Source organism: Euprymna scolopes, chromosome 23 (assembly GCF_053919585.1).
Source record: "Euprymna scolopes isolate OS-2025 chromosome 23, ASM5391958v1, whole genome shotgun sequence".
In the NCBI taxonomy this organism is placed as follows: Eukaryota; Metazoa; Mollusca; class Cephalopoda; order Sepiida; family Sepiolidae; genus Euprymna; species Euprymna scolopes.
Window position 1 is genome coordinate 44014091 of NC_136504.1, and position 22716 is coordinate 44036806.

General features: G+C 35.8%; 1 protein-coding gene across 2 annotated transcripts in view; it reads left to right on the top strand.

Annotated features, from left to right (window-relative positions):
- Positions 1–22716, top strand: part of LOC145245856 (cytoplasmic polyadenylation element-binding protein 1-like) — an 80476-nt gene that overhangs the window by 44814 nt on the left and 12946 nt on the right. For both annotated transcript variants that reach the window (XM_080107563.1, XM_080107564.1), the window contains exons 7-11: positions 4258–4371; positions 6008–6070; positions 9805–9932; positions 12536–12734; positions 21651–21745. In XM_080107563.1, coding sequence (XP_079963689.1) covers positions 4258–4371; positions 6008–6070; positions 9805–9932; positions 12536–12734; positions 21651–21745 — 599 coding nt within the window. The remainder of the gene's footprint in view (positions 1–4257; positions 4372–6007; positions 6071–9804; positions 9933–12535; positions 12735–21650; positions 21746–22716) is intronic.

The following is a 22716-nucleotide window of genomic DNA, read 5'->3' on the forward strand; positions in this document are numbered from 1 at the left end:
CAAAGTACTGGGGCTGCTGTATTGCCATTTGGTGAATGGATTCTGGACCATGCAGTAGCTTCTGGTGGGGCCTCTTGGTGCCATATTAGTAATTGTTACGGCTTTACCTTTATGTTCTACAAAAAAAATTCTTAGTTTCTTTTCCTCTTTCTGTCCTGCTCTAAGCAAATCTGACGACTTAGTCCACAAATTCCAAAATTCCATCATGACCAGTTTCAAGAAAAAATACATGATTAAACCCGGTTTTCCAATTTCCAACGTAGACCCCCACTACTATGTCTCCAACATCAGGGGTCTACGTTCTAACCTTCCAGAGGTTGAAACCCAATTACAGGAGACTAAATCAGACCTTTTATTTTTAAGTGAAACTGGCATTGGACAGGCTATTTCCCTAGAAGAGTTCGCAATTAAAGGATACTCTAACTTATCAATCTGACCCCCAAGATCGCCATGGGCATGGAATATGTGCCTATATTAAAGATGGCTTTCCATGTGGTAGGGACATCTCCAGGGAAGATCCTAACTTACCCTATATGTGCTTCCGGGTTGCATTAGCTCACACTACTGCATTTATATTTACTCTCTATCGCCCTCACAACAGCGGAGTTACTATCTTTAAAAGCATATCTGAGAAAATTGATCAAGTTCTATCTGCTTATCCTTCAGCTAACATTCACGTATGTGGAGACTTCAATGTTCACAACATGGAATGGTTGAGCCACTCAAACAAAGACCGATGATGAGGGAAGGTTCTGTCATGATTTCTCCATTGCTTATGACCTCGCTCAGATTGTTCACGAACCCACCCATGTGCCAGACAATGACGGCCAGTATGCGAGTCTGCTAGACCTTTTTCTCACAACTTGTCCTGAACTATGTTCAGTTTCTGTTCTGTCTCCTCTTGGATCTTCTGAACACTGTATCAATTAAGATAAAAATGAAATGTAATAAGTCCCCAGACGTACCTCGCCATCGTACAGTATATTGATACACTAAGGCTGATTGGGATAGCTTCCGTACATTTATATCGGATCTACCTCTGCGTTCCACCTGACGAATGGTTAATTGTAGGTATAGACGGTTTCATAGCCTCGAAAAAGTTCCAGCCAAAACCTAACAGCCAGCAATGGTTCTCTCCAGAATGTGCTTCTGCCATTGTGCACAGAAATCACTTTTTCCACTGCTTCCAATGTAATAGATGTATGGAAACTAAGTCCGCTTTCAGGACTGCCAGCAACCATTGTAAGAAAGTAATAAAGAACGCAAGAGTTGTATGCTCAGTCTGTCAAGTCAAATGTAGCTGAGCAGCGGCTTGGTTCCCACCAGTTTTGGCAAATAGCAAACAGAATCCTGAACAGAAGCGTGTGCTCTATCCCAACTATCATAAATGGACCTGAGGTAATCTCGTCAGCATCAGACAAAGCCAAACTCTCTTTGTCAAGAACTTTTCAGCTAATTCTACCCTTTGCGACCAAGGCCACCAACCCCCAATATTCCCTCCTGTATCAGAAAACACGCTACATGATATACATATATCTGTACATGATGTTGCCAAACTAATCAAAAACCTTGATTCCAGTAAAGCAACCGGCCCTGACGGTATTCCAATTATAGTACTCAAACTTCAACCAGAACTAGCGCCCATACTTACAAAACTGAACGTTGTCTTAAGGAGAATAGCTTCCCATCACCCTGGAAAATCTCATCAGTATGCCCTGTATTTAAGAATTCAGTTGATCGCTCATCCCCCTCTCAGTACATGTCAATAAGTCTCATGTGCGTCATGAGTAAGTTGCTGGAATCTGTGTTAAATACAGAAGTAATCAACCATCTCAACAAAAATAACCTTAGTGACACTCAATATGGTTTCCGTTCTGCTAGATCTACAGCAGATGTGCTTACAGGTATATCTCATAGGATTAGCAAATCTCTCGACGGAGGCAACCTTTCTAGGGTAATTGCTCTTGACATATCAAAGGCCTTTGATAAGGTATGGCATAAAGGTTTTCTTCACAAGATCTCAAGCTATGGTATAGCTGGAAATGTCTTAATTATTGAATCATTTCTTTCTGATAGGTTCATAAGAGTAGTAGTTGATGGGCAGAAATCAGAAGCTCGCAGTATTAATGCTGGAGTCCCTCAGGGGTACATCCTGGGCGCAACTCTTTTCCTGATCTACATTAATGATCTTCCAAATCACATCCTTACATCATTTGTAGACATTTATGCTGATGACACTACCATTTATGGTAGCACATTTAAGACAGTAAACGACTAAGTTTTCTGATTCTCTCTCCTCTGATCTTGAGCACGTAGTACAATGGGGAAAGGAGTGGTTGGTTACTTTTAATGCATCTAAAACCGAGCTTCTCTCTTTACATCAACACTCTGATCCACATCTGGCATCAACTGAAATGAATGGCTCTCCTCTTCAGGAGGCCTCAAGTTTTGACAAGCTTCTGGGCTTGACCGTTACTCCTGATCTGAAATGGCCAACGTACATCAAATCTGTTGGCAAGGCCGCTGGAAAAATGGTGGGATCTTTCTATCGATCCAGTAGATATCACGCTGATGATATTCTCTATCTATATAAGAGCCAGGTACGTCCAAGGATGGAACACTGTTGTCATATCTGGGCAGAAGCTGCTAGAAAGGACTTGTCCTGCCTTGATAGGGTTCAAAATAGATTTCGTAGCCTTGTAGATGTCCTTTTCTCTTCCCTGCAACCTCTCGCAGAAGAGATGTTGCGAGTTTGTCTCTGATGTATCGTTATTTTCATGGAAACTGTTCGACTGAGCTTCAGTCTATGGCCCACCCCCTCTCCAAACTTTCACAAGAAACCCTCGTTTAGCTGAAAACTCTATCAATAATTCCACCCCACTCTTTATCTGTGCTTAAAACTAAACGTAAATTCCATGAACAAAGCTTCTTTCTTAGAACTGCACACCTGTGGAATATTTTTTTCTTTTTCTACTTTCCGGCTGACTACAATATGGTTGTCTTCAAGTCTAATGTAAACACGTTCCATATAAGTTAACAAATTTACCGAATTGATTACTATATTGTCCAATTTCTACTGTACACTCTTTAACCCTTATCCTCAAGTGGCCTCTTGGCCTTGACAATGTGGTGATGCCTGTGCAAGAAAAGAAAACTGTTGTCCTAGCCCTAGTTATCACCAAGATAACAGTACTTCTCGATAACTTCATTAAGGTCAAAACACTGGAATCAATTCCTCAAATCGATTTTTTTTTTTTTTTTTTTTTTTTTTTTTTTTTAAGGGTATGGAGTCTGTTTTATAACAATTTGGCTGCGTTCATAACTTGATATGTAGAAGCAACATATGGCAGAATTAAAAGAACAGCACACGCTTGAAAATATAGAATTACCTCCTCATTTTCTAGACTGGTGAACATACCGTCAAAAGGAGAAGCGTTTCAGATCCAAGTTCTACTTTTGCGATGGCTGGTGTCTCTACAGTCGGATGTGAAAAGGGACACAAAGTAATCCACTGTTATTTGAACTCTCATCAGCACATGTGCACTGGAATGAGGAATGAGTCCCCCTGACCCTCCGGAGATGTGGGGTACTGCACTATTTTATGCAGCCTATCTTGGGCAAGAATAGCCTGGTAGCACCCATCTCTTTCCTCGCTTTAGAGCACATACAGCACCTGGTATTATCAAATGGTCACCCATTTTAGTACTGACCAAGATCAACGTGACTTCAAGGATCTAATAGGAATCTGTCGACGTGATTATGTCGTGTACATGCACGCCATTCCCACCACCCCTTTTGAGGCAAAACCTGTTACACGCACCAAACAAAGCACAACCGATGGCTGCTATAAAAGAATGATTAAGATGACGCAGTATTCAAGGATGTATCAGAAGTGGCACATAACTTTCTAGGCGGAAGTTCTCATTTCCATTGGCGGAAGTGGTTAGAAAGACGTATTGTTCAATCGTTGACGACTATGCATTTTTTCACGGTAACGCACTATGTTAAGGCTACAGTAGTATTTGGTTATATTGGAGGACCAAAGACTAAGGACATTACATATCAGATGCCGCCAAAATCGAACATGTAACAAAGTTAACATTGCTGAATGACGATATTTGTTTCATTTGTAAATGCTTGCATTAGAACATGTATAAGATGTCTTCTTCCTCAAAACTTGAATGATAAATTGCTTCCGGTTTATGATGCAAGTCTTTGATACCTTTTATTTTTATACTTTTTTTTTTCGTTTTTTAGCTGTGTGCGAAGCAAGTTGTACTTGGCATGGTCAGCTCCCACCCAGAGCTCACAAGAACCCATCATATTCGTGTAAAGTGTTCTTGGGTGGTGTACCCTGGGACATAACTGAAGGTTGGTAACTTTCCTCTCGTCTGTATTCGGTTTTAACTGGTGGGGGGGACTAAACTTTTGCCTGTTTGATTGTCCTTTGAAAATGGTTAGATTCTTGCTTTCAATAAATATTTCAAAGATTGTTTTGCGTCTTCATGTTATTTTAAACGTCAGGAACCACTTAAAATGGCCGATTCTATTAGTTTTATGAGTGTTCATATAATCTTTTGTATTGCTGTAACAGAGGGAGACAAATAAGTAAACAGCCAAACGTCAATTTCTAACTTCTACTCGGCCCATAATATCGATCATATCGGAATCCGTAATATTGCATCGGAAACTTCCGGTACAAATTGTTTGCTCTACTTGTTTAATTTCTCAGTGGTTGTCTAGAATTAAACATAATTAAAAATACGGAAAATCTTTGTACATACACATAACTAAACAAAACATCTAAAATCTGGTAAACTAAGTTTAACAATATCGAACTCTGAGGAAGCGAGGCTGGTGTCTCGTTCTGCCATCTTGAAAATTCATAACCTCACATTTTCTATATAAAAAAAAATCAATTTTTAATGACATTTTTCTGTTCCATGACGGATATGTATAATACATTAAAGGATTTTTCCGTATTTATTAGACTGAATCCTAAACAACCACCAATTTCTTTCCCCTCAATGTTACGAATAATATGGTGAAAATGTTTATAATTTCATATGTAATTGCATAGCATTCGTTAATGAACAAAATGCCGAGACGAAGTGTCCATTAAAGTAGTACTGGATCTAGTTTCTTAAAAAAAAAAAATAAAATGCCCCAGCCATAAAAATATTACGGGTTATAATGAAGAAAATAAGTTCGACTTAAGATGAATAGCAAAAGATACTGCCCATTCTATTATTGGTTCCACATGAACTCTGATAGCTGCCCACTATTCTGCGATGCGTTTTAGTGGCATTTGTTCTGAATTTTTTAGACTAACCCGACACAGTCTTTTAGGAGCTAATCTTCGCATAAATTTCAAGACCAATTATAATTTGTAACAAGGATCGTCGAGCATTTTGCAGTAAATAAAACGAAAATGGTCAAAACTTAACACATACAGGTTATGACATTGAGTGGGTGTCTAGTAATGTTTTCCATTTTTGAGCAATTATCGAGGCTGCCATATGACCGGCTAATGTTGACCACTTTCTATTCCAGTGCAAGATTTAGCACTACTTGTTTCAAACTAAAACACTTCAAACTTAAAACTCTTATCCAGGTAGGTAGAAGAGTAACTTATTTTGCCTTTTTAACACTTTTTAACCACTTCGTTTTGTTGTCTATACTGCAAAATACCCGGATCGTATAATAAAATGAAAACAGGATTCTTTTTGTTACGTATGTGTTTGCTTGAATGACTTGCGTAGTTGGGTGTAGATTGTCGGCAGTCGGTGAAGAAAGTAATTGTCAAGTTCGCCCACAAAACTTTGAACGGTATTTCTTTACGTGGAGTATGACCTTTCTGGCATTAGTCACAAGGTAGGACAATTCGCTCCACATGACTGACGAGGCTTTTCACATTCGTGGCGGTTTTGTTACAAAAGCCCAGTTTTTAATGTCAACACCGATGGTTTTCTATCCCAGTTAAATGCCTTTTTTTTTTTCATTCCAGCCGGACTTCAAGCATCTTTTAACAAATATGGAAATATGAAAATTGAGTGGCCAGGAAAAGACGGTATGTATTTGGATGTTTTCATTGTCGCGATCAATTGCATCAGATGTTTTAAATGTTTCAAAGTTTTAAAATTATACTTTGAAAGCTAAAAGAATCGGGGTTAGTGAAAATGTCCGTATGAACCATGCAGTGGGGAATTGAAAGATCTGACTTCGATTACTTGAGGACGGGTCGACGAGTATTTGTTAGCATGGAACTTGAATATGACCATGTTGCACGAAAGCAATTGATAGCATTGTGACACTTATTCGAAATGAAAAATGTCTTAAACTTTCCGGAGATGTTATTTTAAATATATTTTTTCTAGGCTGTCGCTAAAATTGAATTTTGATAGCTATTAGATTGATGCAATTTTTTTTTTTTTATAAAAGTTGAACGTACAAAGACGTTTAACTTTTATATATATAAAAAAAAATTTGAACGAACTTAATTTTATTTATTTTTTCTACGCTCTGGGTAGAGGGGTGACTTGAACTGCTTTAATTTACAATTCAGTTAAATTGAATGTCTGTTATTGACAGAACTCATTTATCTTCTAGCTACGGTTATTTGTCTAGAACAGGGGATATTTTCTAATATATTGCAAAAGAAAAATAGTTAGCGTGTAACCTCGTAGACGACACTTTCTCTCAGCATTCGTGCACAAGAAAAGAATACAAATGAAGAATACAAATGAAGCATAAATTGTATTTGGTACCAAAATTTGAATTTTATCTGAACAGCCAGTACTTTTAACGTTGATACCTGCTAATAAAATCTGATTTTATTTTCTTGAACTATACTGCTCTGCATCTTGAGCCCATCTTTAAAACTTCTATCAATAAGTATTATTGGTACATTATTGCATTTAATAAGTTATATAGTTGACTAGCAGAATCTATGGGAATTCCACAGCGGACTTTAATATGTAATATATTGATGTTGGCATTCTGGATGTTCAGTGTAAATTGAGACGCCCTGATACTGTGCATTTTTTTTTTTTTTTTTTTAATTTTTTTTTTAATACAAAAGTATTTATCTAAGCTAGCAGGGATGTTCGGCGTAACCCTGTCGTAAAATACGCTTAAATATATTTTAATTTATGCAGATTTCGTATATATTATAGTCAATTTTCTATTATATTATAAAGTTGTAATTTCAAAATTTTGTAATTTTGTACATCAGCTTGAACCGAAATCAAATGTGTGAACTCGGAAAACTTTCGAAATTTTACTGTCGCAAGAGGTAACGTAAATGAAAGCATGCTAAGTTATAAAATATTGCAGATGGCATCCTATAAAAGGGTGTCCAGGAAATCTTTTTTACTGTACTTAAAAAAAAAATAAAATAAAAAGAAAAAAAAAGTCTTATGATTTCCAACAAAAAGTATTTTGTGACTATTCAAAGCGACTTAAATTTGTAAACACTTCAACCGTGGAATCCTTGTCAAAACGAATCACGTATTTTGATAAAAACAAATTACATAAAATTTTCAAAGATAACGTTTTCAAGTGTTTCTCGAAACGGAAAAACTTTGAGCAAACTTTACCTGTAAAGATCTAACAAAGACAAAAATACTATAATACAATATACGTAAACAAATCTTTATAACCCTTCCAAATATTCGTATCGCTAATTTACAACTTTATACTACTGCAATAAATTTTACAATGTTTAGAATGAACATGTTTACCATATAACAAAGGTTTTAGTTTAAACTTTGGCCATAAAATCTGCATTAATATATACAATGTATTTAGTCTCTTACAATGTTTGGTAACTCTAAATGAATCGTATTTTTTTTTTTTTTTTTTTTTTTTTTTTACTCAATCCAACAATTGTATTGCCCGAGACAGTGGATCATTTTCTATTGAACCTGCCATTTTCAACACTTGGCTAATTTCCTTAATTCAAAACAAGTGTATAAGGTTATGTTCACAAAATGAAATCCATTTTTTTGTCTACTAAACGCTCAAGTTGTCATTATTCCTGATAAAATAATTTTGAATCAAATGTGCACGGATAATGGACACTGAAGACTTGGTATGTTTTGAATCCATGCTAACAAGATGTATGGCTTAACAAAATTAAGTGGTCGACTAGTCGAGGGCGATTTGAAGCTTCCTTTTAACTGCTACACAGATGGAGAAGGCGCCACTCCATTCTCAGGATTACTCTGCTTGCCCTTGATCTTTCCCTTGGGTGTTCAGCAAAGTGGCATAAAGTCCCTTTACGACTTAAACATGTACACTTAAATTTCTGTATATTTGTACATCAGAAGCAGGAAACAAGGAAATTCCAAAAGTCTAGCAATTCTGGGGGGCGAGAATCAATTAGAATACGCTTTGTAGAAGGATCATAAACGAGTCACTACCTGCATTTTTTTTCCCCGTAAATCTTTTATTGAATCTGTACAGATCCAGCTATAAAGGTTAGCTAGTTGGCCCATTTCACATGGTTAGTGTTTAACTGGGTTAAGAGGCCTGGTTCAATCCCGTTTAGTCGTACCAAAGACTAAATTAAATGCATTTCATTCTCCATTTTTAAACCTTCGGCATTTTAGGGTGGGATCAAGGGTAAGTGGAGTCATCCGGAGTGAAAGTATCCAATAAAAAGCATTTGCGTAGCACTCTATTACGTTCCAATTTTTAACCTATTGGAAGGTAAAGTGATACCTCGTCTTGCCTTTATATAAACTGCTATATAGTCGTGGCTATGTGCGTCTTGCATTAACGTGTGGGTGTGTTCTAAAATGCCTGTGATCGTCTCGTGTACATATCGTTTCTCGGGCATCGCCCGCGTGCATCTAATTTATATACATTATACAGTCGAATGTATATACACGCGGTCGAGCTCCTTTAAGGACCCTAAGTTGTGTATCTTAGTGTGTGTGTACGTTAAGTTTCATACCCTCCCCCCCCCCTCTTCTGAGATATGGTTCATCCCGTCGATGGTCTCCTAAAGAGAATTCAAAATGAAAACACGAAGCAGATTTTCTGGCAAGGATCTCTTTATTTTATCTGAGTGAACTCGGGGAACCCCTCGCATTGCTGACTCAAGCTTTCTTGCGTATTTGTCGACACATCTAATCCTTCTGTTCTCAAAATTAACTAAACTTCGGCTCTCCCAAAATTGTGACCCCCCCCCTGTTAACCGGTCTGCACCTAAAACTCACCAACCCACTTTTTAGCATGCTCTGTCGAAGTGTCACTGGTAATCCTTGACCTTTGTGCACTTACCTGACAAGTTGGATTCAACTCCTTACCACGTTAATCGCGTTACTGACATGAAAAGCAACAATCGCTTCTTGTATACGCACTAAAAATTCTAACGAGTTTTGGTTAAGCAGTTTAATAGTTAAACCAGTTTTTAACTCTTTATGAGCAGATTGAACTAAGTCGTTCAGTCGTGATAAACGAATATAACTGCATAAAGGGGGGAATTGATTCAAACACGCCTTGTACGTATCAGTTCAGTATCTGGGTTGATGCCAGATACCTCCAGATTGCCACCGTTTGTTTCCGAATGTAGATTTCGTTTGTCGTAAACGCTTTTCAAGCATGATAATCAAGGTATTTTTATGGAATGCAAAATTTCTCCATGGTAGTGTAACTGTTAAACTTCATAAGATTGTTATAGTGAAAGTTTTAAAATTATAGTATCATTACCTCCTGAACTAACTAAACGTGGCAATAAATATTTAATCCTCTACATAATTCAGGTGATAAAGGATAAAGTGAATTTTCTCGTTTCAGGGTATGTTTATTTATTATATGAATCTGAAAAATCTATTCGAACCTTGCTCCAAGCATGCACCCAAGATTACAGCAATGGCGGCGAGTATTACTACAAGATATCCAGTCGCAGAATCCGTTCAAAAGAAGTAAGTCTTTTAAGAAAACTTCAATTTTTTAGCAATTTTTAAAACTGAAAGTTTGAAATAAGTTTAAAGCGATTGCAAACTTGCTTTTTACTTGAAGTTCTATTTGAAGGGTTCAGTTCAAACTGAATACTTCTATGAAGTCCTCAGATTTTTTGCATCGGCATTTTTTTTTTTTTTTTTTAAGCCATTTCAATTGTTTGACCGGATAGTGATTTGTCTCTGGCCTCACTAATTTGAAGTTGTTTGAGATACTATTTGGGACATTATGAAGTGTTCAAATTTATGACCATATCTATGGAGTTTAATTGAAATTTGTTAAATGTTTAGTGGATGATAAATTTTATATGGAGATGTTAAAATCTTATTAGTGAAAGTTAGATTTTCGAATGTTTTACATTTGTAATTTCTGCATATTTTTGGCATGATTCACGTTTCATATACATCGTCTGTTTCACTCTATAAAAAATGTTGCAATGTTTTAATATTCTAATACAGATTATTACTAGCATGGGCATCCTGCATTGTCGAAGAATTAAAGTGGTTGTTAGAAATGTATAAAAACTTAACAGAACGCGGGCCTCTAATCTCTGGACAATCACAGTATAAGTTTGTCTCCTTGTTCTTATATGTATGTTGATGCCTGCAGAAAAAATTCTGGAGCACAAGTCGCTCGTTTTAATGGTGCCACTTCAGTCTCTGTTGCTCTTGAACTTTTTGAGTAAAAAAAATAAAATAAATTGCTTTACTTTTGAACGACCATTCAGGAGAATGCTCATGTCTGTGCGCAATCTAATCGCACTGGAGATAGCAGAACATAAAATGAACTTTTCAAACTCCTTTCACTGATCCTTTTCACCCACTCTACTATTCTCGCCCCACCCCACCCCGTGACACTTTATGAAGCTAAGTACTGTGATGACACAGATTAAGAGCAGGTGCATTCGATGGTGCATACTAATATCGAAGTTCATCTCCTTTCTATAAAAACCGTTGCACGTAATCAAACCTGCTTTTATAACAATGAAGTTACAGCATTTGCTATCGTTATCAGTTGAGAAAACTCTTTTGGCTGTTCCATCTTCTGAAGATGGCAAAGGCCTTGAGAGCGCAGTGGACAAGGATAGAGAAAGAGAATGTCTTTTCTTGTTGCTTTCAGGATTCTCCCTCTGCTGATTGACAATAATTACAGCAGGGAAGTTCTTCAGGAGACAAATAAAAACGATGTGCCCTGCAAGCTGATTGGTCGATGTATAACCAAATCGCATAGCAGACATTTCAGTATAGCAATTTTCACAATTGCTACAACGTTGCCTTAGAGCAATAATTTAAATGTTCAGATCGAGTTTATCAATTTTTTCAAAAAAATTTTTTAAGCAATGACTTATTTCGGTTTCTAACGTGGTTTTTTCCTGTAGCGAATAAATTTATATTAATGGTTTTATAGATTTTATAGTTAGTTTGCAAAAGTTTTTAGTTTGCAAAAGTTTTTATAGTTTCTAACCCCCATCTCAATCTGAGTAATTGTTTCAATACAACTTTTGCAAATGAAACCATTTCTTAGTCTAAATACCCATCAAACAATGGGTTCCTACTGAATAACACTTAAAAAGAAAAAAGCAATTTCATGTTCGTGCATACCTTATTTTAGAAAGGGATTGCGCTATCTCCCTCTGAAGTTGCAAGTCATAAATTGTATCGATTTTATGAACTCTAAATTAAATACTTTCTTGGCCGAGAATCGATGTATCTGTTCTTGCCAATGATGATACATTCATTCACCATGTACGTAAATGGAATGTAAGTGTCCAACACCTACAAGGGTATTGGAGATACTCCCACTTATAAGCAAATATATTATGAAACTATTGACCACAATGCGTAAATCAGTTCGACCAAAAATAGTGCAATAATAATGTAGGGTCTGAATTCATGCCGGGCGTACATGAAAAGCATCACGATATACAATGAATAAAACTATGCAATAATCTCTGCAGATCTTGCTATAAAAATGAGTTCTGTTCAGGTTGACCATTTGCATAGATTTAGTTGGAATCAACTCGGAAATTTCTGAATCTGCAGCAGAATATTTAATTTTATTCACAGTATACCGGATTTCTATTGGAACTGCCCCTCCCTTTTTATCATTGTTCTCATCTTGAGTGTTCTCGCGTTTTAGCTGATGTAACCTCCAACCGTCTTACGAGGTATCTTGAACTCAGAATTTCGAACAAAACCATTAATTTGTTTTTATTAATCCATAGAGATAGCATGCTCTTGTTCCATTAGACATGACCGGGTAGAAGTCTTTGGTAATTCGTAATTGTATTAGTATCGCCTGCATGAGGGCTTGAACCTTCATACTCCTAAAGAGTATCACTAATAACTGATTTTTTTACTTTATACCACGGGTTTTTGCAGACAATTACCGTTTTTTTGTTTGTTTTTTTTTAAAGTCTATATTTGATCTTAGATTAACTGCTGATCTTAATTTTCAATAATCGATATACTATGCTTACTGTAAAATCTGTATAAATCCGATTTCATCCATGCTGTAAACTTTTAAACGAATGTGACTGGAAGTTTATTTCGATCTTTCTCTCCAGGTTCAAATCATTCCCTGGGTTTTGAGTGACAGTAACTATGTGAAACAGCCCTCTCAGAGGTTGGACTCTAACAAAACCGTTTTCGTTGGTGCTTTACATGGTATGTTAACAGCTGAAGCGTTGGCGAACATTATGAACGACCTTTTTGGCAATGTCGTCTATGCTGGAATCGACACTGACAAACACAAATATCCAATTGGTAAGTTTTTCCTTCTCCTTACAAAGAAGTCGTACTTATCAAGGTTCGGAAGCCACTTGAGGATAATGGTTAATGAGTATTAGGTGGTCAGTGATCATTAATCGTATAAATTGGGTAGAATTCATTTAAAGGGGCAGTGCAACAAGAACTTGTTTACACTGGACTTGAATACGACCGTGTTGTAATTAACTGGAAAGCATACAAGTGGAACACTTCAATGGGTGGACAGTTTTAGGAAGAAAACTTTGTTCATGGAATTTACATTTTGATTTGGGTGCAGATAAGTTTTCTAGTTGTAACTAAACGAGTGCTTGTTTCCATGCGTAAGTAAAACGGGGTACAAGTTTTCTTGGATATTATTTACCAGCGTAACCAGGTGAAGAAAATGAAAAAATGAAGTTGCATCCTATTTCAATGTTAAAAAGAAATGCATTCTGGTGGATTCTTCCTAGTAATAGGTTTAATTTTTATTCTGTTTTCAGTTTCCATAAAGATTCAATAGTTAATTTGATGTGAACTACATAGTCACAAGAAAACCTGGAATTTGTTTTATCTATACTTTATAAACCTTAATGTGTTACGTTTGTTTCTAAAGGAAGGTTAGATCACTAGTTCCTGACTTGTTTTTGTTTTCTCGTCCACCTTTTCTTGGACTCCTTCATAGAACTTTTCTTTTTTTTTTTTCTGGTGGAACCCTCCCCCTTCGAAATACATGAACCCTAGGGTCCGTATGGACCCTAGTTGAAAACCACTGGGTTAGACACTACGTAAAATGTAGGATTACATGTATGCAGAATTTAGAGAAAGATGATGGAAGCATTACTGAATCTTTTGGATAGACCCCTAAAGGGAATCGGAGCATAACCTTAAAATTTAAACTTCATACAAGATTTTTTAAGACGTTGGAAGTGGTCTCTAACCGCAACGTTACCTAGTGTCCTCATCTAAGTGACCTATCGGAACAAAATCACCCTTTAAAACTTATGTAAATTCGATTTTAATAAAATTTAAGCGGTATGGTTAAGACTTGCTGTGTTTTCTAAGATTTAAGCTTCTTCCAACTGTTATGGGGGAGGGAGGACAAAACAAGACGAGGTTGTGAAAACAAATGATATGAGCATAGTGATCACTGTACTTCGATCAAGAGCAGCGTCAGTGGTCCTGCTATTGATTAATTTTTATTTATTGCAGGAAGATGGGACAAGCAAATTGAAATGCTCTTTTCCTGGAGAGTTCTATAAGCTTTTTTTTTTTTTTTTTTTTTTTTTTTTTTTTTTTTTTTTTAAACAGCAACTGCTTATTCAGCTTTAAATTCAAATGAGATCTACCCAAATTGGGCAGCTAAAGCAAGAGCAAAGCCCCTCGATCGTAATCGATGATTCCACATGTCTACATTTTCAGGCATAATCTCGTTAGATCATTGAAGTTAAACATGGAGTTTGGCCAGTATCAGATTGGTGACCATTTGGGATTACAATGCGCTGTATGTAGGTGGATGGTAGTCGGTCCTCTTGATTTCCAGCGTGTAGTAGTGGTATGCCCACATTTCCAGCCATAAGGAAAGAGTATGGAACCTAGAGAACTCATCTCAACTATGATCGCAAAATATCTCCCTCATATCATACTAAAAGGCTGCGCAGCGTTGCCCAGTCGTAAAATATGCTTGAATATTTTCATTCGTGCAGACTTCTGTATTATCATAGAGCCAATACTATTATATTGTACCTAATATATAGTAATGATTTCAAAAGTAAAACGACTTGGGTGCCATCGACTAGAATTGAAATCGAAACGTATGGCTCTCCAGCTTTATCTATTGCCACCTGCTATACACATAAAAACTTAAAACGTTAAAATATAAATGTATATTTGCACATGCAAAGATAAGATTTTGACTTGTGCTTGCAATTTCCAATTTAAATTTTTGCTCTATTTAACAGCTATTTTACTGACCAAAAAACCAAATCGAATTTGTTCCACAGGTACACATCAGTAGTTTTAAGTCTGTAGACCAAAAATGGAGTTTAAACTGATCATTCATGGCCAACGACTCTTTATCTGAGAGTCCATCTTTCAAACTCCTTGGCCTAACGTTCACAGGAAACATGAGTTGGAACAATTACATTGAAGGCATTGCCAGGGCCGCTGCAAGAAAGGTAGGCTCTCTCTACCGTGCTAGAAAACTACTAACACCCGAAAGTATCCTGTACCTCTATAAGGCCACCATTCGCCCATGTATGGAGTATTGCTGTCACATCTGGGCTGGTGCATCTGCTACTAGTCTCTCGCTCCTTGACAAGGTTCAAAAGAGTCGCAAACCTGATAGGCCCTGAACTGGCATCTAAGCTTCAGCCTCTGTCCCATCGAAATGTTGCATCCCTCTGCCTTTTCTACAAGTATTTTAGTGGTGAATGCTCTGACGAACTGCAATCACTTGTGCCCCCACGACGCGAGCACCCTCGACAAACCCGACAGGCTACTAGATCCCACCCCCACACTGTAGAGGTCCCTAGATGTAAACTATCTTTTTACTCCAATAGTTTCTTCCCCAGAACCGCAAGACTCTGGAATTCCATTCCAGGTCCCTGCTTCCCCAACAGTACTGACGTGCAGAAGTTCAAGTGTAACGTGAACCGACACCTTGCTGCCCAAATCCCTACATAGTACCCCAGTAGTTGTTGCCCCTGATAGTAGCCCCCTACACCAAAGTGGCAATTTGCCTTGTTTGGGGTGAAAATGTAATAAAAAAAATATATACACACACACACACACACACACACACACACACACACACACACACACACACACACACACACACACACTCTACTATAATTATCAGTCATATTAATATTCATTGATATCTAGCTATTTTTGTTGTTGCTGGGGATGGTGCATTCTACTAGATGCCAGACTTTCATTTATGTCAGACTCTAACCAAAAGATCTTGAGATTCTAAGCTCCCCTTGAAGCTCAATTGTTTGGTTGGTGCATCGATTTTTTTTTTTTTTTTTTTTTTTTTTGTCGAATTCAATGACATTTCTGCTGACATGGCTTGCTTTCTTCATGGATGAACAAGTTCAGTCATAATGCAACTCACAATCCTCTGATCCGTTTGGGCGGAATAAAATGTTACTTTTGGAGCACCCCTCTTACTTTCTCGATCTTCTCCCATATCACTGTTAGTTTTTACAGCTGCTTCGTATTTATCGATGTATTTAATCATAATGGAATTTTTTTTTTTTACTGGGCATGAAAGTACTGCGTCCTTGTTAAATGAACAGCAACTAGATCGTGTGACTTAAGTTTACCTAGAAAAATGATTAGAATATTTGTATCTACACATTTGTATTAAATTTTTAGATTTCATATAAAATATACATTGTAGTTAACGCTAGTATAAAGAGCAGTTATAAAAACTATGGATTTTAAGTATTTTCGTTTACATTTTATACAAAACTTAAAAACTTTAAAATGATCCACGTCAATAACTGATAATTAAAAAACGGTAATTTTGCTTGAAGGACAATTTTCATATTTGAAGAATTCCCAGGGGAGACAATTCAAGTTATAAAAGGTTCAATTTAATTAAACTTTTAAAATTTATTTGTACCTTTTTCAAAACGGTTAGTCTACATTTTCATATAATACATGCCTGCTGTAATTAGCTACTTTTTTCTTTTTTTTTTAAGCCCATTTTTTATTTCTAAATGTTCAGATGTTTTTGTGCTATTTTAGTTTATGAACATGCTATGCAAATCTTTAACAATTTATTGAATTATCTTCCCTTGGAATTTAAAAATGAAACAAAAATGCCCTCCAAACCTTTAAATGCACTAGTGACAAAACTTATGAAAAATGAATTTATAAGTTAGTAACGTAATTCATTATAGTAAGCAGAATGGTATGATTAATGGCACTATTTAACTTCACATGAGCAACTTTTCGGTGAATTTTAGGTTGTATTGTTTTCTCTTATCAATGTTAAGTAGTTTAGCACCAGATACTTAACTCTTGAATTTTTGTCATTTTTGTTGGTATTGAATGGTATAAAGGACAACGCAGGATTTACTAAATTTCTGAGAAAAAAATATGGTATTTCTCAAAGCTTTTTTCTTTTTAAAACCTATATACTGATCCCATTCTAAAATGTATTAAATTTTATTAGTGTTTCAATGGAGTGCTAATCTATAGATTTACCAAATTTTTTAAAAGAAAATGAACCTAACACTAATAATTGGTTACATGAAACCTAAATCAACCAAAACGAAAGTGCTGTAGTAAAAATGTGAATTTTGAAGTTAAAGATCAAGACTGTCAAATTGCTTATAGTGGCAATTATATCTTAATCAGCGCTTGTTTCAATAAGGCTTCTATATTTTAATCTCACAAAAGAAATGTTAGTTTGGGATGAGTTATGCTTGAAAAAATCCAAGGGATAGTAGGGGTAAGAATATAGGTGTAGTCAAGACTTACTGCTTGTCAAAGAAATTAGATTAAGTGACGTGTTTTTTTTAAGTGGGTGTATGTAAATTACCTCCCTTGCGCCATTAACTTAAATATTCTCGTTCGAGAAAATTTCAATCCTCTTGGTTCTGTAATCCAAGAAAATAATCCAAATCTTCTGTGGTGTAATGTATTTCTATAGAAGATTTCTTGGTTCCTTTTGACGTGAATTCTAACCCCTCACTAGTTATTTTTATTTTTATTTATTTTTATTTATTTTTATTTATTTTTTTTTTTTACAAGACCAATTCTAGGCCTTAAAATAGTTCTTTCTTCCGTGAAGAGGTCGTTGTAATTTCGTTTACAACGTTTTTTTTTAAACGGTCTTTTCTGACTAATTCTGTGTAGTCTTCCTTGACGAATCCCGATTGAAGAAAAAGAAACCAAACCACTGGTTTCTCTTGTTTAAACTTGCGATTTTTAATGTCTTTTCTCTTGAAGCGGGATAGCGAGCGGACTTGTGTTCAAAACTCCCAACAAAATGGTGCATACATCTTTTATCAATCGAAAGGCACGCATTCAACACGTGATATAACGAGCAGTAGCGGCACAAGATACACCATGAAAAGGTGGGTAAAGAAGGGGAGGGAGACAGAAGGTGGAAAATAAAATTTCTACAGTTAATGAGTGTTGGGTAGACAATGAGACAATGCTATAATCATCAGTAACGGTGAAACTTTGGTAGTTTAATTTATATAAGATGGTTTAACAAGAACTTATTTACATTAGACTTGATGCCTACCATGTTAGTCAGCTGGGAAGCAGCCCCTGTGTATTGTCCTATAGATAGACGGCTCATGAAATATGCAGATAGTGAGGGGGGAAATTGACAGTTGTAGCTAGAGGAGTATTTTTGAAGATTTTTACATGGAGAGAAGGGAGTATAGATTGAATGTTAGTCGAGCCAAAAGCGTGACGGTAGGGCAGATAAACTTGCAACCTTTATTTTCTGTGAGAAAGTGGGACGCAAAAGGTCCTCGTTCACTAGATTTCTAAGACTGTTTTGTACCCTGTCAAGGTAAGAAAGCTCACTTTGCAGTTCCTCACCAGTTGTGGCAACAGTACTCTTTCAAACTAACCTATCTCTGACCAGGTCATTATTTACCCCTCTTTCTCACAAGTTTCTTATCGCTTCCCATATTTCCCCTGTGAACTATACCTACTACCCCAATTGTTCTATATCCACTGACCCAAGGACTCTATTTTACTATAACCATACTATCGAAGTCTTCTGTTCTGAATATATCTCCTATACTGTCCAGATTTAATTTTCGTCTGAAGTCCTCATTACACATGTCTCAGAAAATGAAAATAAAACTGAATATTTAGAATTGAATTCTTTTAAACGAAAGGAATACCATTTAACCAGTCAAATTTTTTTTTTTTTTTTTTTTTTTTTTTTAAAGAAAATCTAGTCCAGTAGCTCTAATTCCTTTAATATACACTAGCAGGTTTTTGTTTAAAATGAATGGAAATATTTTAAACGTTTTGGTAATTTATCCAATGTTAACGTTTAATTACTGTTTAATAAAAAAAAAAACTATTTCGTATATAAATGGCAATAAAATTATAAATAACACCAAACATTAATTTAATATGGACTGTTTAAAACGGTTAAATCGCTTAAATTAATTCCCGTCAATATTTATAAAACTACAGCATATTTATGGGCCAATAAATTAAAAATGACTAACATCAAACATTAATTTATTATAAACTCACACACACACACACGTTCCAGCATTTTCGCTCTACTATATATGTCCTACTAGCGGGGAGGGGGGGCCGACTTAACCTGGTTGTAAAATAACGCTTGCATTCAAAGCTGGTGACGCATATGGATTGTTTAAAAATAAACTAAGATGAATGTACAAAATGTATAACGATTTTTCCATTTTTTTATATCTTAAAAACTATTTTAACCGGCTAAAGACCCATATAAGAACCAACCGCCCATAAAAAAAATCAAATTATTTGAGGCGCCGCTCTGCGACTTTGTTTCAGAAGAGATAGTTTGAAAATATGAAGACACACGATGCCTTTTATATATTAGATTTTAAAATTTATATACTAGCTGCACCCGGCCACGCGTGGCTGTGGCTTCATTTGTACGAATAGAAAACAAAGGCAAAATGTATGTTCTCAATACGTGTGGATACCTAGGGTTTGCAGAGGTGGGAACAGGAGTTTAATTTTAGTATGGAGATGTATCTCGGCAAATCTCGTATAATTTAAGCCGTTTTAATTTTTGTAAGTATAATGTATTAATATGTTTGAAGAAGAAATTTTATAAAAAATAAACCAACAAAGTGGGAGACCGATAACACTTCCCGATTGATAATGGAATGGAATCAAGACACGAAAATGAAACCATATATTGAAAAAATTTGCTTTGAGTTGTCGCAAAACAAAAATAAAAACGCTTATGAAACAACGCATAACTTAAACAATACAAAACTTATCCAATAGAAAAAATGATTTATTCAAAATTTAGTTTTAACACTAACATAATTCAATGTCTCAAAAGAAGCTGATCGTTAAAAAACATTCATAACTTAATTTTTTATATTTTATTATTTTTTAGATCTAGAGTAACCCTTCTAGTCATTACTAGTCGTTACACTACCGAGGAGCGGATATTTATCGTAGTCGAAGTTTCGAATTTCCGAGTTTCCGATATTGACTCCTTCAACCGAAAATACAAGAAATACCCCTACTCCCAATGCAATAAAACCAGCCACAATAAATGGCTTTAAAACGATATAGAGGAGGAAATTAGGGCCACAAGCCCTGAAACATTAAGTGATGTGCTGGACAAAGCCCTGCAGAGTGTGTGAAAATGACACATCATTTTTCATAACTACAATTTGACCTTGTGAAAAAAATACCCTAGATTAAGCTGTGTAAATAAAATTAGAATAAGTAAACTATATCTTGCTATACCAAAAAACTACGGAAATGCTCATCTACCTACATATGAAAATTGGTAAGCATAACTTAAATATTGAGGAAGTTAATCAAATTTTAAATCTGTCGGCTTCTTTTGGGACACCCTGTATTTGATGGTGCAAGAGGTGTTTTTGTTTCAACAGTGCTATTACTAAAATAATTACAAACTAATGGGGAAAAAATTGTTATAGGTAATAGATTAAAAAAATATATATATTGTAAACACGAACACTCCTTCACGAACCGTAAAGGAATCAGATAGGTACAAAGGCGTAAAAATAGAAACACAAATAATTGAAAGTGTATGCGTATATATATATATATATATATATATGCGAGCGCGGCATAATTACGTTTGACACGCTGGTTCCCATCAGATCACCGAAGTTAAGCAACGATGAGCCTGCCCAGTATCGGATGGGTGACCATTTGGGACTTCCAGGTGTTGTATGTGCTCTCCGCTTATCTCGGCATTGTTTCCAGTCGTCCTGGACTTCTTCTTGCCCCCTGGACTCGGTGCTGATTCGGGAGAGGTGTGGTTGGAGATTGCACAACCCTTGCCTCACAATTACACCTGCAGCTACCCCTACAGGGGGTATCCTTTGTCTTTCGAGACTGAACGGAGGCATTGAGATATGAGAGAAGTGGCATTTTAATAAGGTGTTAACTTTTGCTGTTTAATAAACAAAAATTGCGTATATAATCAGTATTTCCAATTTGTAAAAAAAAAAAAAAAAAAAAAAAAAAATTTAATCGGATGCATCGTCGGGCGAAAAGTTTTTTGTCCCGACGCCATATTTTAATGTTGGGTAAACGTTCAAGTACAGAATAACTGGAATCTGGAATAACAGAATTATAAGGTCCCAGCCAATCGGAATGTGCGGACGTTGTCAATGGAGAATTTATTTTGGTCTCGGCAATTGGAAAAAAATGTTGCCTATGTAGCTAATAACGAGTTACGGTCTGTAATCACATTCTAGTTGGAAAATGTAGAATTGAACCTGGTGTCAACTAGTAGCAGTTAGAACAAAATTGAGGAAAATTGGAACATCTTCCCCCAAAGATGTCGTGATGGTGTTGCTCGTAGGATGTAATGTAGCATTCTATTATCACGACTGAATATGTAATTGTGGTCTATAGTTTCGTAAGAGTGGCTAATAGGTTAGATGCATTTAATTTGGCATCTGTTGTTACAAACCCACGATACTTTATTTCAGTGGAGAATTTCTGCAGTCATTTTATTTATATAGATAGAAGATGAATGAATAAAAGATCGCCGTTTAAGTGGTTATGTGGGTATAAATGAAAAACCTCCGCGTTTATTCACTTTGATATTTAACGAGCTTGTTAAACTCGCTCCCCTCGTAACCCCCCCCCCAAAAAAAAAATCAATTTAACCAGAGTCCAATAGATGACACCACAGGACACATTTTCTAATTGTCATTTTTCTCTTCTCTCCTTCAGGTTCCGGAAGAGTAACTTTCAGCACACATCGAAGTTTTATGAAAGCAGTACAAGCAGCGTTTATTGAAATAAAAACCTTGAAATTCACGAAAAAGGTGAGTGTGCTTACTTCTCCAGTTTCATTATATTGAACGGCCATCCTAAAAATCGTCTTTCTAAACGGTTACTGTCGAGCAAAATTGAGCTTTCAAATTCATAATACGCTAAAGCGATTTCGTGTGTATGTGCATTACCTTCCACCCCTTATTTAAAAGATGGGATCACCGAAAATGAATCGAGTCTCCAAGGCAGTCTTAGATTTGGTCCGAGGAAGACTAAACTTGGACAGTATAAGGAGATAAATTTGGAACACCGATATTATGGTCATGTTGAAAGAATTGGAGTTGTAACGTTTCTGAATTTTTGAGATGAGGATTGGTTATTCGTGGTCTACTGTTATCACGAGTCATTTTTCACATTTCGGTCGATGTAACCTCCGACCTTAAGGTGTATCTTGTCGAACTCTAATTTGAACGGAATTTCGACAAGATACACCTGAAGGTCGGAGGTTACCTCGATCGAAGCGTTATGAAAAATCACAAGATGAGAACAATAGTCTGAATCGACATAATCCGAATTGATTAGAGTTCTTGGAATAGATGAGGAAAGTTTAAATAGCACGTCCAGTTATGAAAAAACCCTGGCTTTAACTTGCAAATTTCACCATAGTTACAATTTCAAGTACTTTCAGTCTGATCACTAATTACCCACGGGATTCTCTTATGAAGATAAAAAAAAATTAAATTAAATTATTAAATTTACGCGGATATTTATCAATTTTATTCCACATGAAATATTTACATTAAAAAAAAATACGAAGATTAAAAAAAAAATACGAAGATTAAAAAAAAAAATACGAAGATTAAAAAAAAAAAAAATACGAAGATTAAAAAAAAAAAAAAAAAAATACGAAGATTAAAAAAAAAAAAAAAAAATACGAAGATTAAAAAAAAAAAAAAAAAAATACGAAGATTAAAAAAAAAAAAAAAAAATACGAAGATTAAAAAAAAAAAAAAAAAATACGAAG